The 15,632-nt window shown below is 42.1% G+C and overlaps 1 protein-coding gene across 3 annotated transcripts in view; it reads left to right on the plus strand.

Moving 5' to 3' along the window:
* ANKRD27 (ankyrin repeat domain 27) overlaps positions 1–14,313 on the plus strand; it is a 59,302-nt gene extending 44,989 nt beyond the window's left edge. For all 3 annotated transcript variants that reach the window (XM_043435579.1, XM_043435578.1, XM_043435580.1), the window contains 7 exons: positions 6,383–6,580; positions 7,287–7,406; positions 8,321–8,482; positions 9,941–10,052; positions 11,374–11,452; positions 11,640–11,712; positions 12,973–14,313. In XM_043435579.1, the coding sequence (XP_043291514.1) occupies positions 6,383–6,580; positions 7,287–7,406; positions 8,321–8,482; positions 9,941–10,052; positions 11,374–11,452; positions 11,640–11,712; positions 12,973–13,203 (975 nt within the window). In that variant the 3' untranslated portion in view covers positions 13,204–14,313. The remainder of the gene's footprint in view (positions 1–6,382; positions 6,581–7,286; positions 7,407–8,320; positions 8,483–9,940; positions 10,053–11,373; positions 11,453–11,639; positions 11,713–12,972) is intronic.
* Positions 14,314–15,632: the final 1,319 nt, after the last annotated feature.

Below are 15,632 nucleotides of genomic sequence, written 5' to 3' on the forward strand. Positions count from 1 at the left end.
TCAGTACAAATGAGTTTTCACATCACAAGGAAAATCACTCATGTTGCCTCTAAGAACCACACCTCCTCACCCCACCCCACCATCCCTGGCCCCTAGTCACCACTAATCTGTTCCCCAGTTCTAATATTTTTGTCATTTCAAAAATGTTATATAAATGTCATCAATACAGCATGGAACCTTTGGGGACTGGCTCTGTTCACTCAGCCTAATTCCAGGTTGCTGCGTGTCGTCAACGTTTTATTCTTTATCACTGAGCAAGCTGTAATACACCACTGGGCTGGAAGAGGGTGGGGGTTAATTTAATCACAGCAAGAAGCAATTTACTCTTGTGTCTTTTTGAGAAATTACAAAGGAGAAAAAGATAGCAGGTTTTAAGTGAGCAGGAACTTAAGTTTATCTGACAAATCCAGCAGACACTGTGATGTGTAATTCAGCTTCTTGTTACAATTAATGAACTGCGAGGTGGAAAAAAACCAAGTAAACAAGAACAGCAGAGATGTGGTGACTGCCTCCAGCCATATAGTCACCGGCTGGGCCCGAGGTGCTACTTCATTCACATCACATCCTTTGAAACAGCATCTGCCTTTTTTAACCCCTTTGATTTTTAAGCAGCCCACGTAGGAGAGGTCAGTTTTTTGGACTGTAAATATCCAGCAGCGTGGGGACAGAACAAGAGTCGCACATCCCAGTGTGCACACTACCCGGCAGCCGCAACGGTTCATGTGAACGGCAAACTCAGCCATTTCCGTATTCTAGGGTTAGAGACAGGGAAATGGCAACCCACTCCAGTACTCTTGCCCAGAGAATTCCATGGACAAAGGAGCCTGGTAGGCTACAGTCCATGGGATCACAAAGAGTCAGGCACGACTGAGTGACTTCACGTCACTTCATTATCTTGCTCTGTATCTGTTTTGTTAAGTCAAATTAATTTTCTTAACATGGGACCTTGAGTTAGACAGCTAGCACATGAGCACATACTATATATACAACATCATTTTGACAGCTGCTCAAAAACAATGACCTACTTAGGTAAACATTTAACAGGACATGGATAGGTTCTGTATGCTGGAAATCACAAAATGTTGATGAAAAAAAATCAAAGAATGCCTTAATACTTAAGAGAGATATACAGATTCATGAAGCCTCAGCATAGGAAAGAAGTTATTTCTCCTCAGATTGATCTACAGTTTTAATGCAATTCCTATCAAAATCCTAACAAAGCTTTTGTAGACACAGACAAGCTAATTTTAAAATTTATATAGAAAGGCGCAGGTCCCAGAATAGGTAACAACAATCCTGGCAAAGAAGAATAAATTAGGATCACTCTACGCAATATTAAGGCTGACTATGTAGATACAGTAATCAAAACAGTGTGGCCCTGGTGGAGGGACAGACACACAGATCAGACAGATCAGAGAGCTCAGAAATAGACCCACACATATATAGCTGCTGAGGTCCAACAGGAAGTTGGTGGGGGAAGGATAGCCTTTTCAACAAATGGTGCTGGAGAAAATGGACATGTTCAGAAAAAAAAAAAAAGAATCTCAACCTAAACTCACACCCTGTACAAAAATTAATGCAAAGTGGATCATAGACTTAACCGTAAAATGTAAAATTATAAAACTTTTAGAAAAAAAAACAGGAGGAAATCTTTGGAATCCAGCATTTAAGCAGAGAGTTCTTATACTGGACACCCACAGCATGATCCATAAAGGACAAATGGATAAATTGCACTTCTTATTTATTTATTTTTTAATTAATTATTTGAATTGGAGGTTAATTACAATATTGTGGTTTTTGCCATTCACTGACACGAATCAGCCACGGGTGTACATGTGTTCCCCATCCTGACCCCCCTCCCACCTCCCTGCCCATCCCATCCCTCAGGGTCATCCCAGTGAACTAGCCCTGAGCACCCTGTCTCATGCATCAAACCTGGACTGGTGATCTGTTTCACATATGCTAATATACATGTTCCAATGCTATTCTCTCAAATCATGCCACCCTTGCCTTCTCCCACAGAGTCCAGAAGACTGTTCTTTACATCTATGTATCTTTTGCTGTCTCACATATAGGGTCATCATTACCATCTTTCTAAATTCCATATATATGCATTAATGTAGTGTATTGGTGTTTTTCTTTCTGACTTACTTCACTCTGTATAATAGACTCCAGTTTCATTCACCTCATTAGAGCTGATTCAAATGCATTCTTTTTAATAGCTGAGTAATATTCCATTGTGTATATGTACCACAGCTTTCTTATCCATTCGTCTGCTGATGGGCATCTAGGTTGCTTCCATGTCCTGGCTATTGTAAACAGTGCTGCGATAAACACTGGGGTACACGTGTCTCTCTTAATTCTGGTTTCCTTGGTGTGTATGCCCAGAAGTGGGATTGCTGGGTCATACGGCAGTTCTATTTCCAGTTTTTTAAGGAATCGCCACACTGTTCTCCATAGTGGCTGTTATTAGTTTGCATTCCCACCAACAGTGTAAGAGGGTTCCCTTTTCTCCACACCCTCTCCAGCATTTATTGTTTGTAGACTTTTTGATAGCAGCCATTCTGACTGGCGTGAGATGGTACCTCATTGTGATTTTGATTTGCATCTCTCTGATAATAAGTGATGTTGAGCATCTTTTCATGTGTTTGTTAGCCATCTGTATGTCTTCTTTGGAGAAATGTCTGTTTAGTTCTTTGGCCCATTTTTGATTGGGTTGTTTATTTTTCTGGAATTGAGCTGCAGGAGCTGCTTGTATATTTTTTAGATTAATTCTTTGTCAGTTGCTTTGTTTGCTATTATTTTCTCCCATTCTGAAGGCTGTCTTTTCACATTGCTTATAGTTTCCTTCATTGTGCAAAAGCTCTTAAGTTTAATTAGGTCCCATTTGTTTATTTTTGCTTTTATTTCCAATATTCTGGGAGGTGGGTCACAGAGGATCCTGCTGTGATTTATGTCAGTGTTTTGCCTATGTTTTCCTTTAGGAGTTTTATATTTTCTGGTCTTACATTTAGATCTTTAATCCATTTTGAGTTTATTTTTGTGTGTGGTGTCAGAAAGTGTTCTAGTTTCACTTTTACAAGTGGTTGACCAGTGTTCCCAGCACCACTTGTTAAAGAGATTATCTTTTCTCCATTGTATATTCTTGCCTCCTTTGTCAAAGATAAGGTGTCCATAGTTGTGTGGATTTATCTCTGGGCTTTCTATTCTGTTCCTTTGATCTGTATTTCTGTCTTTGTGCCAGTACCATACTGTCTTGATGACTGTGGCTTTGTAGTATAGTTGGACTTCTCATTTAGAAACTTGCCTTGTGGAAACCCATGCAAAGAAGCTACAGGCAAACTACTGACTTAAAAGAAAATGTCTGCAAACCATGTATCTGACAAAGGGCCAGAATCTAGACTATATAAAGAACTTCCAAAAGTCAATAGTAAAAACAAAACCAGTAAGAAAATGGGCATAGAAAATGAACATACATTTCACTGAAGAAATTGAAAGATGGCAAATAAGCGTGTGAAAGGATGCGTTTCCCTTCAGGGAAATGCAAATTATAACCACCATGAGAGAGTGCTACGAACCTATCAGAATGGCTAAAATAAAAATTAGTGAAAAGTGACAGTGCCAGATGTCCGTGAGGATGCGGGGAAATTGGTTCACTCATGCCTTGCTGCTGGGAATGTAAAAGCCACTTTGGGAAAACGTGTGTGTTGTTGTTCCTTATAAAACTAACCATAGAATTACCCTGTAATTACAGTATGATTCAGCAATTGCTTTCCTTATTGATCTTAGTGGAATGGAAGATCCACTCAGGGCACTGATCTTAGTGGAATGGAAACATGTTCTCACAAAAACCTGTAAACAAATGTACACAGCAACTTAAAAAAAAAATTTTTTTTTTATTGGAGCATAGTTGCTTTACACAGAGAAGGCAATAGCACCCCACTCCAGTACTCTTGCCTGGAAAATCCCGTGGACGGAGGAGCCTGGTAGGCTGCAGTCCATGGGGTCATGAAGAGTCGGACATGACTAAGCAACTTCACTTTCATGCATTGGAGAAGGAAATGGCAACCCACTCCAGTGTTCTTGCCTGGAGAATCCCAGGAATGGGGTGGCACAGAGTCAGACGCGACTGAAGTGACTTAGCAGTTGCTTTCCAATGCTGTGTTGGTTTCCGCTGTACACTGAATCAGCCCTGTGTACACTGTACCCCCTCTTTTGGCTTTCCTTCCCGCTGAGGTCACCACCGAGTCACATTCCCTGTGCTATACAGCCACTTCTCATTACTTACCTGTTTTATACGTAGTATCAGTACTGCATATATGTCAGTCCCAATCTCCCAATTCATCCCTCACCTCACCCCCTTGGCGTTCCATACCTTTGTTCTCTACGATCTGTGTCTTTATTTCTGCTAATAGGTTCATCAGAAACTTTATTTGCCATATCCCCAAACCAGAAACAACCCATGTGTCCTTCAGCAGATTAACTGGCTAAACGAAGTGCTACAGGGGCCTGCTCAGTGGTAAAGAATAAACTGTTGATTACTCGAAACCACCTGGGATCAGGGCATTTAGTTGTCTCCCACTTTGGGCTTTGTGAATAAAGCAACTGAACTGTGAACATTTGTGTGTACAGGTCTTTGTGTAAACATATGTCTACTTGGGTAATTACCCATGAGTATAATCAATGTGTTACACAGGAGGTATATGTTAACTTCATAAGAAATGGCCAGTTTTCCAGAGTGATTGTAGCATTTTTCATCCTCACCAGCAGGGTGTGAGAGTTCTAGTTGACCTACATCCTGGTCAACACTTGGTATTTTGACTTTTTAACTTTAGCCCTTCTGATAAGTATGCAGTGGTGTTTCATCATGTTTTTTCCCCTTCTACTTCTTCACTTGTTTGTTTGTAATTTTTGAAGTATAACTTATGTACAGTGAAATTCACCCTTTAAGTTCAGCATGGTTTTTTAAAGAGATAATATTTTGAAAAAAAGAAAGAAAAAAAAAAAAAAAAAAAGAGATAATATTTTTAATCATCAAGAAGTGAACTAGATAACCCAAGCTTTAATCCTTGATCAGTCACAGAAAACACTGACATATTCATTCCACCATCAAATACTTGATTCAGCATCACAATTTAATGTTTGTTTTTAGTTCTATTGGTTTGTTTTGTTGGCCCTTATAATTTAGTGATTGATTTTCCTTATATCTGCATGATTGGTTTTAAAACTGTTGTGAATAATAAAGAAGTTCCATGATAAACATGAGGGGGAACTTCAGCTTGAAAGATAAATAGCAAACAGCTTTCTGAGGTTGGACAAACGAATGCTTAACCACCAGCGCAGGCAAGATAATAGACTGTCTCTATCGCCCCAGATATTCCCTCCTGCCCCTTTGAAGTTGGCTGGATCACATGTTCCGTCTTCCGACCGTCACTTACGTGCTTTGTGACCCTTTAGTTCTGTGATTCCTGGTTTGATTTGCATTTCCCTGATAACTAAAGATGCTATTTTATGTGCTCATTTTTTACTATTTATCTGGTTGGGTCTTAGTTGCTGCATGTGACCTCTTAGTTGGGGCACATGGGATCTAGTTCCCCAACCAGGTATTGAACCTGGGTCTGCTGCATTGGGAGCAATGAGTCCCAGCCACTGAACCAGCAGGGAAGTCCCTTGTGTGCTAATTGACCAACCATTCAACTGTCTTTTGTGAAGCCTTTTGCAAATCTTTTGCCTATTTTTTAAGTTGGATCATCTTACTGAGTTGTAAGCGAGTTTGTTCTGTTTTGAATTTCTGGTTGGTGCAAGTCCTTTGTCAGATAATACATATTGCAAACATTTTTTCCCCGTCTGTGAGCTGCCTTTTCATTTTCTTACTTGTCTTATGCAAAGAGCAAGCATTAAATATTTTTATTGTCCAGTTTATCAAACTTTTCTTTTGCTTTTTGTGTCTTAGCTATTCTTTGCCCATCCCAGTGTAGCAGAGATTTTCCTTTGTGTTCACTTCAAGTTTAATAGCTGTAGCTTTTCCATTTAGGTCTGCGATGCACTTTAGTGTGTGTGTTGGGTGTGAGGTAAGGGTTGATGGGCAGTTTCTGCCTATATGGATATCCAGTTGTTCCAGCACCATCTGTCAAGACAGGATTTGCTTTCCCCATTGAACTGCCGTGGCATAATATGATATCATTGTAGGGGGCTTGCTTTCTTGAAAATGGAAGTTACACTTTGATGTAAAGTATTAATTCACTTCCAGGCAACCCAATTCAGAATCCCGCTGTGATTCCAGATTTTACACAGGGGCTGCTGAGATGGGTGGCTTCAATTCCTTTAGCTGGTTTTCTTAAAAACTAAAGACATTTCTGTTTCCACCTCCTGCACTTACTAGAAGCTGGCAAAGCTTCCCGCCAGTGGGCTTGGTGTGCATGTGACCGACCAGGACGGCGCCTCCCCGCTGCACGTCGCTGCCCTGCACGGCCGGGCAGACCTCATCGTCCTCCTCGTGAAGCACGGCGCCAGCGTGGGGGCCCGCGACGCCAGCCAGGCTGTCCCACTCCACCTGGCCTGCCAGCAGGGCCACTTCCAGGTACTGGTGCTGACGCTCGGGCAGCGTGGACAGGGTCAGAACTCACCTGATCGGGATACTGCAGAGGGGGAAGGTGGCTGTCCGAAGGGACGGGCCCGTGTCCTTCCTCCCAGCTCTGAGATTCTGAGAGGCACAGGGCAGGGCCGCTCAGCAACAGAACACACAACCCTGGTGCTTTTGGGGTGGAGCCAACCCCCATCCCGTCTGGCCCCACAGAGTCTGTCCTGATTCTCAGCCCCGCTGGGAACTGCCCCTCTCTTCTTATCGGGATTTGGTCATCAAGGGCTGAAGTGTGTCTGACCACTTCTGTGTTCCCCCAACTCCTGTCTTGTGCCAGACAGTTTAATATCTATTTATTTTTTTCATCTTCCTTTATTAGTTCTACTGTAAGCTTATTAAAGACAGGAATCGTATTTCAGGTAATGCCTAGCATCAGCTTCCTAACATGTAGAACTAGAGTAGTTATTGCAGGTCTGCACAGAGAACATACAATGATTCAATGACAGACACTGGTGCCTGGCACATGCCTGGCCTGCAGGAGACCCTCAGCACAGGTTAACCCCTTCATGCTTCAGCTGGTCTGCTTTCTCCTGAGGGTCAGACATGTGTCTAAAGAGCTCTCTGGATAAACCTACAGAAAAGTCAAAAGAATATCAAGTTAGAGGATCTCTCCCTGCAAATGTTCAATTTTTCTTCTCTGGGCTAGGTGGTGAAGTGTCTATTAGAGTCGAATGCAAAACCCAATAAAAAGGACATAAGTGGAAACACACCCCTCATTTATGCCTGTTCCAGAGGCCACCACGAAGTTGCGGCGCTGCTGTTGCAGGTAAGGCCCCCGCCACCCCTGCCCCCACCCCGGCCCAGGAGCTGCTGACGTGGGTCGGCACGCAGGGAGCCCCTGGCAGCGCCCTGGGGAGGCGGCAGGGCTCGTGATGTAAGCGGGCCCTGGGAGAGGAGCTCTGGAATCAGGGGCCTCGGAGTCAGCACTGCATCAGAGACGCAGGGTTAAGGACCGAGACACTGCTTTTCCTGGAGGTTTCGGTCTTGCCTCATTTACCAGGTCAGCTGAACCATTACCTGAGATGTGAGCGGAATGTCTTTTGTCACTGCTACTTTTTTCCCTCTCTTGATGAAGGTTTTGTGTTGACTGTAGAAGGAAGAATTTTTAAAAGTAGGGAAAAACCCAGCTTTTCCATAACCCTGTTACTCAAGGGTAACTGTTCTGGGTGACTTTTTAAAATATGCACAGTTTAGATCAGTGTTGTTTTCTATCTTGGTTTTTTTTTTATTGCACTGCGTGATATGTGAACTTCCTGGACCAGGGATCAAACCCGAGCCCCCTGCAGCGGAAGCACAGTCTTAATCCCTGGACTACCAGGGAGGTCCTCTTGTTTGTTTTAACTTAATGTAGAAAACTGTTTATTAAAAATCTTGAATTTTTTTAATGGTTGCATAATTATGGATGTACTGTAGTTTTCTTTTTTTAAACTTTTTCTGCTTAATACATTTAGGTGACTTCTATTTTTTTCCCCTGCTGTTTAATGATAAATGCTGCCATGAATATCTTTGTACATAAATTTTTTTTCCTCAGTATTACTTTTACCCCTCACATTTTAAGACAAATTTCAGACATACAGAAAAGTTGAAGGAAGGTTATAGTGTACACCCATATAGCTACCAGATCAATTCAGCGAGGGTCATTTTTAGCATTGCTCTTGACTGCACTGTTTTTCTTTCTAGCATGGGGCCTCCATCAACGCTTCCAACAACAAGGGCAACACAGCACTGCATGAGGCTGTGATAGAAAGGCACGTCTTCGTGGTGGAGCTGCTGCTGCTTCACGGAGCATCGGTTCAAGTCCTGAATAAGAGGCAGTGCACAGCGATCGACTGCGCTGAACAGGTAGGTGGGAGCACTTCCTTGCTGAGGGCATCCCGAGCTCCCTTACGGCTCACGTGGATCCCCCACGTTGAAGCCCGATCTGAGAGAACAGTAACCAGACCTCTGACTCACCGAGCTGAATTAGCATGCTAGAGTCGGCCAGTGTGGCTACACCCCTGGTCCCTGGTCATCTGGTCAGAGGTGGCCTGCCGGGGAGCCAGCAGTTGTTTTCTCTTTTTTTGCCATGCTGCATGCCACATGTGGGATCTCAGTTCCTCAACCAGGGATCAACCCCAGGCCTCCTGCGTTGGAAGCACAAAGTCTTAACCACTGGACAGCCAGGGAAGTCCCCAGGGGTAGTTTTCAAAGGCCCGAGTAGAGGTGCCTCCCACCCACTGCAGGCCTGGGTGCCCTGGCCTGGCCCACTGTCCAGCAGTCAGGTGCCTGGGGGAAGCAGCAGGATGAGACAATGCCCTGGTCTCGCACTTCTGGCCCTGGGAACCCATCACGGTCGTAGCAGCACAAGGGAGAAAGTGTGTGCAGTCCGTGAGCACACCTTGAGTTCAGTGAGGAGCGGTTTACCACCCTCCCAGGGGTGGATGTGCACTGTGGGAAATGGTGAGGGCACAGTCTGCTCCTCCTGGGGAAGAGGCACCTCTTCACTGGTCCTCTGTTCACGTTGAATCTTTATACAGTTTCCTACTCAGGTAGACAACCGGCAGGCTGTTGAACTGCACCACTGACACTTTTAAGTCACCATAACCCAAACTACTCATGTTGTTGTCGTTGATTTGCTAAGTCGTATCCAACTCTTTGCAACCCCATGGACTACAGCATGCCGGGCCTGCTGCAGTCCCAGCATCAACTCACCATCTCCCAGAGTTCGCCCAAGTCCACGTCCACTGAGTCGGTGATGCCATCCAACCATCTCATCCTCTGCTGCCCTCTTCTCCTTTTGCCTTCGATCTTTCCCAGCATCAGGGTCTTTTCCATGAGTTGTCTGTGTCAGGTGGCCAAAGTATAGGCTGAGTATATTTATTTGGGATATTCAGTGTAGTTTGTAGTATATTCATTTCTAATTTTCAGTTGTATTTCTTAACAGAATTGACATATTTTAAACATTCAATTTAGCAGTTCCTCAAATGATGATAATTATGAGTATCTTTTATTGAGTACTTCTGTGTGTCAGGCGCTCGATAACCTCACAGTAACTCTACAGTAATAGATCCTATTCTCATCAACCCAGTTGCACAGAGCAGTGAAACATGGGCCCAAAGCACTAGTACAGGGCAGAGCCGGCCTCCAAATGCGGGGCTGTTCTCCACCACTTTATGGCCTCCAAGTTTTGTCTGTAGTGGCTTCTTAGCTTTTCTGCCCAGCCATGCCAGCATTGACACTTAAGATTAAAAACAGGCAATAAACTCCTAAGAAAGAATTAAAAAACCCTGTCATTGTTACCTTTTCCTTTTCAACTTATAGAATTCAAAAATAATGGAATTGCTTCAAGTTGTACCAAGCTGTGTGGCCACATTAGACGACATTGGTGAAACAGACCACAGCGAGTGCGTCACTGTTAAGATCAGGAAAAAATGTAAGAACTCACATTCTTTCTGGAATTCTCAGCTTGGGTTTATTTGGAAATTCATGAGTGGTTGCCAATTTTCACCTAACTATAAATGTAAAATGTAATTGTAATCATGACTGGGGGTGGGATTATAGGCACCAAAGAAATGTATGTTATAGCCTGTTTCATCGACTTTTTTGGATACTGGCTTTCCGGTCCATGGCAGTGCTTCCTAAGGAGGTGAGGAGGACACTTGTAGGCCTTGCCCTGAAGGTCAGGCCCCCACTTGCCAGCTCTGGAGGAGGCCCTGCCTCTGGTAGTTCTGGTCATGTCTCAAGTTCTAAATCCAAGCCTTTTTCTAAGCACTTCCTGGACATCTGGGATAAATGCTACCTTTAAATATTTTTTTTTTAAATGAAGTAGTGCTATTTGCAGCAACATGGATAGACCTAGAGACTGTCATTCTGAGTCAGAAAGAGGAGGAGAAATATTGTATGACATCCCTTTATGTGGAATCTAAAAAGAAACGATACAAATGAACTTCCAAAACAGAAAGGGACTCAGAGAAGGAACTTATGGTTGCTGGCAGAGGGGAAGGATGGGAGGAAGGGATAGTTAGGCAGTTTCAGGTGGACAGGTTCACACTGGTATATTTAAAATGAATAACCAACAAGGACCTACTGTATAGCACAGGGAACTCTGCTTAGCGTTTTGTAACAGCCTGGATGGGAGGCGAGTCTGGGGGAGAATGGATACATCTATATATATAGCTGAGTCCCTTCGCTCACCTGAAACTACCTGTTTTCAGGTGTTGTTCACCTGAAACTACCACAACATTTAATCGGCTACACCCAAATATAAAATAAAAGTTTAAATGTTAAAAAAAAAAAGATTTCTTTTTTAATTTGCAGGTGTATAGAGGTTGATGGTAATTAGAACAGCAGCTGCCAAATAGGGGTGGGGCTGAAGTATTTTCTTATTCTAATAAAAAAGTTGTTATAGATGGGGGTCCTTGTTCAACTTTTTAAAAATTATTGTTGTAGTCTGAAGTGTAATAATGTGAATAAATCTATTCACATATCTGGGTAATCCTGAGGCTATCTCATCCTAATTGGTTGTGCCTGGGGAATATCAGGTATTAAGGGTTTATTTTTGTTTCATGGGGGTTCACACAGTAATACACAGGTATCTATTAACACGTCTCTGTAAGCAAATGAAATCCTTAATTTCCTAAATGTTGTTAAACTTTAACCAAAAGAAATGTTGGAAGTTTGTGTCTGTGCTATAATTTCTAAACAACTGTTAAACTACCTTGGACGTTTTCAGATGTTTATCCTTTTATCTACAGGGAATTCAAAAATGTATAATCTTCCAGATGAACCTTTTACAAGACAGTTTTACTTTGTCCACTCAGTTGGTCCATTTAAGTGAGTATAAAATTCAAGTTGATTTCTGTGCTTTTGACCTTAATTTTACTTAAAACTCCAGCAGCTCATTTGCAGCTTTAATGCATATAAATAAATCTGCACTCATCAAATGCTGCCACCTCGTGGCCAACCAGAATATTTTGCACCACTATCCCAAACATTTATCTTAGTTTGTTTTGGGTTTCAGGGCAAGGACTTCAAAGGAGATTATGGCACGAGATAGAAGTGTCCCTAATCTTACTGAAGATTCTTTGCATGAGGTGAGTTATTAAACACTGCTTATACCATTCTTTTTTAAATCCTAGATTTTTCAAAACTAATCCTTGGAAAACACATTTCTTATTTCAGTAGTCTCATCACTGTTAAGAGTTACAAACAAAATGAGTTTGGTGGCATGATTAAATATTGTTATATTTAATAACGCATTTCTGAGGGGAGAAAGGAAAGTGAGGGAAAGTGGCAGACAGTTGTGACACATGGAAAGATCCTGCAGTTCATAACATGCATACTAGGTGAACCATCTCAGATTTTACTGTGTAAGCTACTTAATTCACTAACGTGTTAATCACTAATGTAAGGAAGAAAACACATCTGTATATAGATAGTTAAAAACCTTGGCAGGATGGTATAATGTTGCTCATATAGTCAATTTTGTTTGTGGCCATTTTCCTACAGCACTATTTAATACTCATTATAAAAAGAAGCCTGCTTTCCTTTCTGTGGTGCTATTAGGTGGCTCTTCTCAGAAAACATGACTTTTCTTAATTGAAGTATAGCTGATTTCCATTGTGTGTTCGCTTCTAGTGTATAGCAAAGTGATTCAGTTTTTCGTATATATATATATAATATTCTTTTTCAGATTCTTTTCCATTATAGTTTATTACAAGATACTGAATATATTTCCCTGTGCTGTACAGTAGGGCATTACTGAAACATGACTGTTCTTATTGCTGCTCATCAGTATCACACATGCCTTATTTGAGAAATAGAATTTATAGTGTGTGTGGCATAGGCTTGCTGGAACAAATATACTACAGTTCTAAATCTTTTAGCAAATTAAAGTGATTTTTTTTAGTATGACTGATTTTGATTTCATAGTTAATCTTCCCTGGCTTTGTTAATAGATCTGCTTCTGGGTGAAAAACCTGCAAACTTTGAAATATGCCTGGGTTCAAGTGCTAGCTTTCCCCTTGCTGGCTGGGGGACTTCAGGCAGATTGCTTAACTTTGCTGATCCTATTTCCTCAGCTGTATGCAAAATGGGGATGACAACAGTACACATCTGTTAGCGTTGTAAAGATTAAATGTGAAAACATGTAGACATGTTTACACTGTGTCTGACATGTGGAGTATGCACAGGTCACACTTTCACTGCGGCGATGTTAAGAGTTGAAAGTATGCCTGCAAAGTCCTTAGCACACTGATGACACCTCAAGAAGCGCTCAAGGATAGCTATTACTGTGGTGGGTGTTTTAAAGTACTGTGCAAATGCGAAGTGTTTGAATCATATCTTTTCTTTAGCCAGGGAGACAGAGAGTCACACAGAAGCACAAGAACCCGCCAGACCAGGGCAGGTCTGAGACCGCTGACAAAGGAGATGGTCAGCCGGAGAGGCCTGGACCGAGGCAGACTGCTCCCAGAAACAGGCGAATGCTCCGCAGACACACAGTCGACGATACAGTCGCACCCAAGGGCCCAGAGGCTGCTGGCAACCTGACCACTCCCCAAGAGGCTAGCATTTCCCAGTCTTAACAGTAATAAGGATGCATTATCTACTGCCAAGAAGCAAGTCCTCAACAAGAAGATGCTGCGCATGAATACAGCTTAGCACTAAATGAAATTTGTTTGGCTTGAGAAAAGCAGAAAGGTCCTGAAAGCTTTTCTGTGGCTGACAGAAAGAACACAACAGAAGGTCATCACTCTCTCTTTCCTCTTCAGAGGTAATGGATACACTTGAAAAGGGATGGACAAAAATTCCAGTGGTGTCCAGATCTTTAAGACATTTAAGTATTTGGGTTCCTGGGTTACAGTGAGAGGTTTCATCACCAGATTCTGACCTCCTTCTACTGAAAGGTGCTAAACCTCTGTGATGTGTATGAACTAGCAAACCCACAGGCTACATGAACTCCTCCCTCTGGGATAAGCTCAAGAAAAGCAATTTAGGTTTCACTGTACTGTGGAGGCTGGGCAGAAATATGGCATTTGAATAAAGAAAACAAGGCTGAAAAATGCCCCTTTTTAAGCAACACTTGAACCCAAAGATGCCTAAATGCCATTTTGATTGCTCATTTTAGTTCAAAGGACACATATGACATGTTCTACACTATGTAGGTGGGGAAAGCTGGGTATACTTTTTCTTCCAACAGAATACAGATAAATTGACCACTGCACTTATACACCTGTAGCAGTGTCTCTAGAAACATCCCTTACCATTAAGAGCCCCCCTAAACGTCACACCAGATGGATGGTTACTTAAATTGGAGAGTAGACTTGGCACATCTTCTCTTAGTCTTTTGATTCAGATTCAAAACTTACAGCACAAACCAGGTCAAAGTAACTTTACGTTAGAATTTATTGCCATTTATTCCTTTTTATAAATTTCTATAGATTATATTTCTTATTTTTTTATGTTACTAATTAGTCTAGAGCTGCAAACATGGGTTTGTCCTGAGTACATTTTCAAATAACTTTGTAATAGGGAAATGGTTTTGTGCACGTTCTTGGAAATAATTGTGTATGTACAGAAGGGAGGGGCTGATTATTTTTCTATAAAGTAATTTATGATTTTTAATTTTCTAATGTGCCTTGGATATGTGCCAAATGATGGGAAAGAAACAGTAAACTTTATGATTCTTGAGTGTGTCATGGTGTCTTTTTAGTTTGTTCTCCTATGGTGGTATGTTTCTCAGCCTTGCTGCTACAAACATGTGCTTGGTATGTGGAATCATCTTCTCCCACTGGATAGATATACATTTTATTTTTCAGCTAGAGACAGAAGTGTGACTGAAACGTGTGAACTGGGTTATTTGGAGTAGATTATCCAGGGCTGCTGACCTAGTCCAGTCAGCACAGTGCCTAGGGCCCCCACAAAGGTATTTTCATTTCTTTTAGCATCAGAAGAACAAACTGAATATAATACAGCTCCTTAGCCCAAACAGCAAATAAGCACGGTTGCTTTGGAAGTTTCTTCTATTTTTCCTCCTCAGCCCCACTTTTAAACAAAACCACCTTATTGGCTTAAGTTGCTGTGTTTTCTAGCATCCCGAGTAAGAGACTTGGCACTGCAGTTTTTAGCACAGTCCTGTCCAAGATACAGTACATACATTTTAAACCACCTACTTTTGGGGGTGGGACAATAGTTTTGAAAACCTACCGTGAACCTATCTGCAGGGCAGGAAGAGAGACGCAGGTGTAAAAGAATGGACTTGTAGACCTGGCACGGGGAGAGGGTGGGACTATTTGGGAGGGTAGCGCTGATATAGGCACTGCTGTGTGTAAAATACATATACCTAGTGGGGAGCTGCTCAGCTCGGTAATGACCTAGAGAGCTGAGGGGGCCGTGGGAGAGCGCCTCACGAGGGAGGAGATACATGTACACATACAGCTGACTCACTTTGCTGTGTAGCAGAAACACAGCACTGTAAAGCAACCATACTGTGCTTAAAAAAAAAAGAAATATTAAAAAAGCCAAACTTTCACATATACCCTCCATCATTCTAACAACTGCCCTAGCTGGTAGGAATGTCAAGGGAGGAGGTTTACGGACATAAGGGGGCTAATTTGCTTACACGGTCAGAGCTGGGGTAAGGGCCCGGCTGGCAGTGTTGCCCTTCACCTGGAAATAGAAATACCATGAAGGGGACTCTCAATCCTGGGGGACAAGTTTCCTCTTGAGCTATTCTGGTAACCAGCAGGGTGAGCAATCTGAAGCAATACCTCAATTATTTTTAAAAACACATGGGTTTCTAATTACTTTCTCAATTAAAACTAAATTTGGAGCCATGATGTATCACTGAGCTCCAAGTCATTTTTAGTGTTGGGAAGTGTTTTTCTTTATACCACAAGATTGTCCATTATATTGATTGAGAGGAGAAAATGTTACCCTGGGGAAATTATTGGGTGGGCCTTGATTTTGTAGTTTCTATATTCCAAGGATACAATAAAATTTTAAATTGTATTTG

This window comes from Cervus canadensis, chromosome 18 (genome assembly GCF_019320065.1).
Source record: "Cervus canadensis isolate Bull #8, Minnesota chromosome 18, ASM1932006v1, whole genome shotgun sequence".
Taxonomy (NCBI): domain Eukaryota; kingdom Metazoa; phylum Chordata; class Mammalia; order Artiodactyla; family Cervidae; genus Cervus; species Cervus canadensis.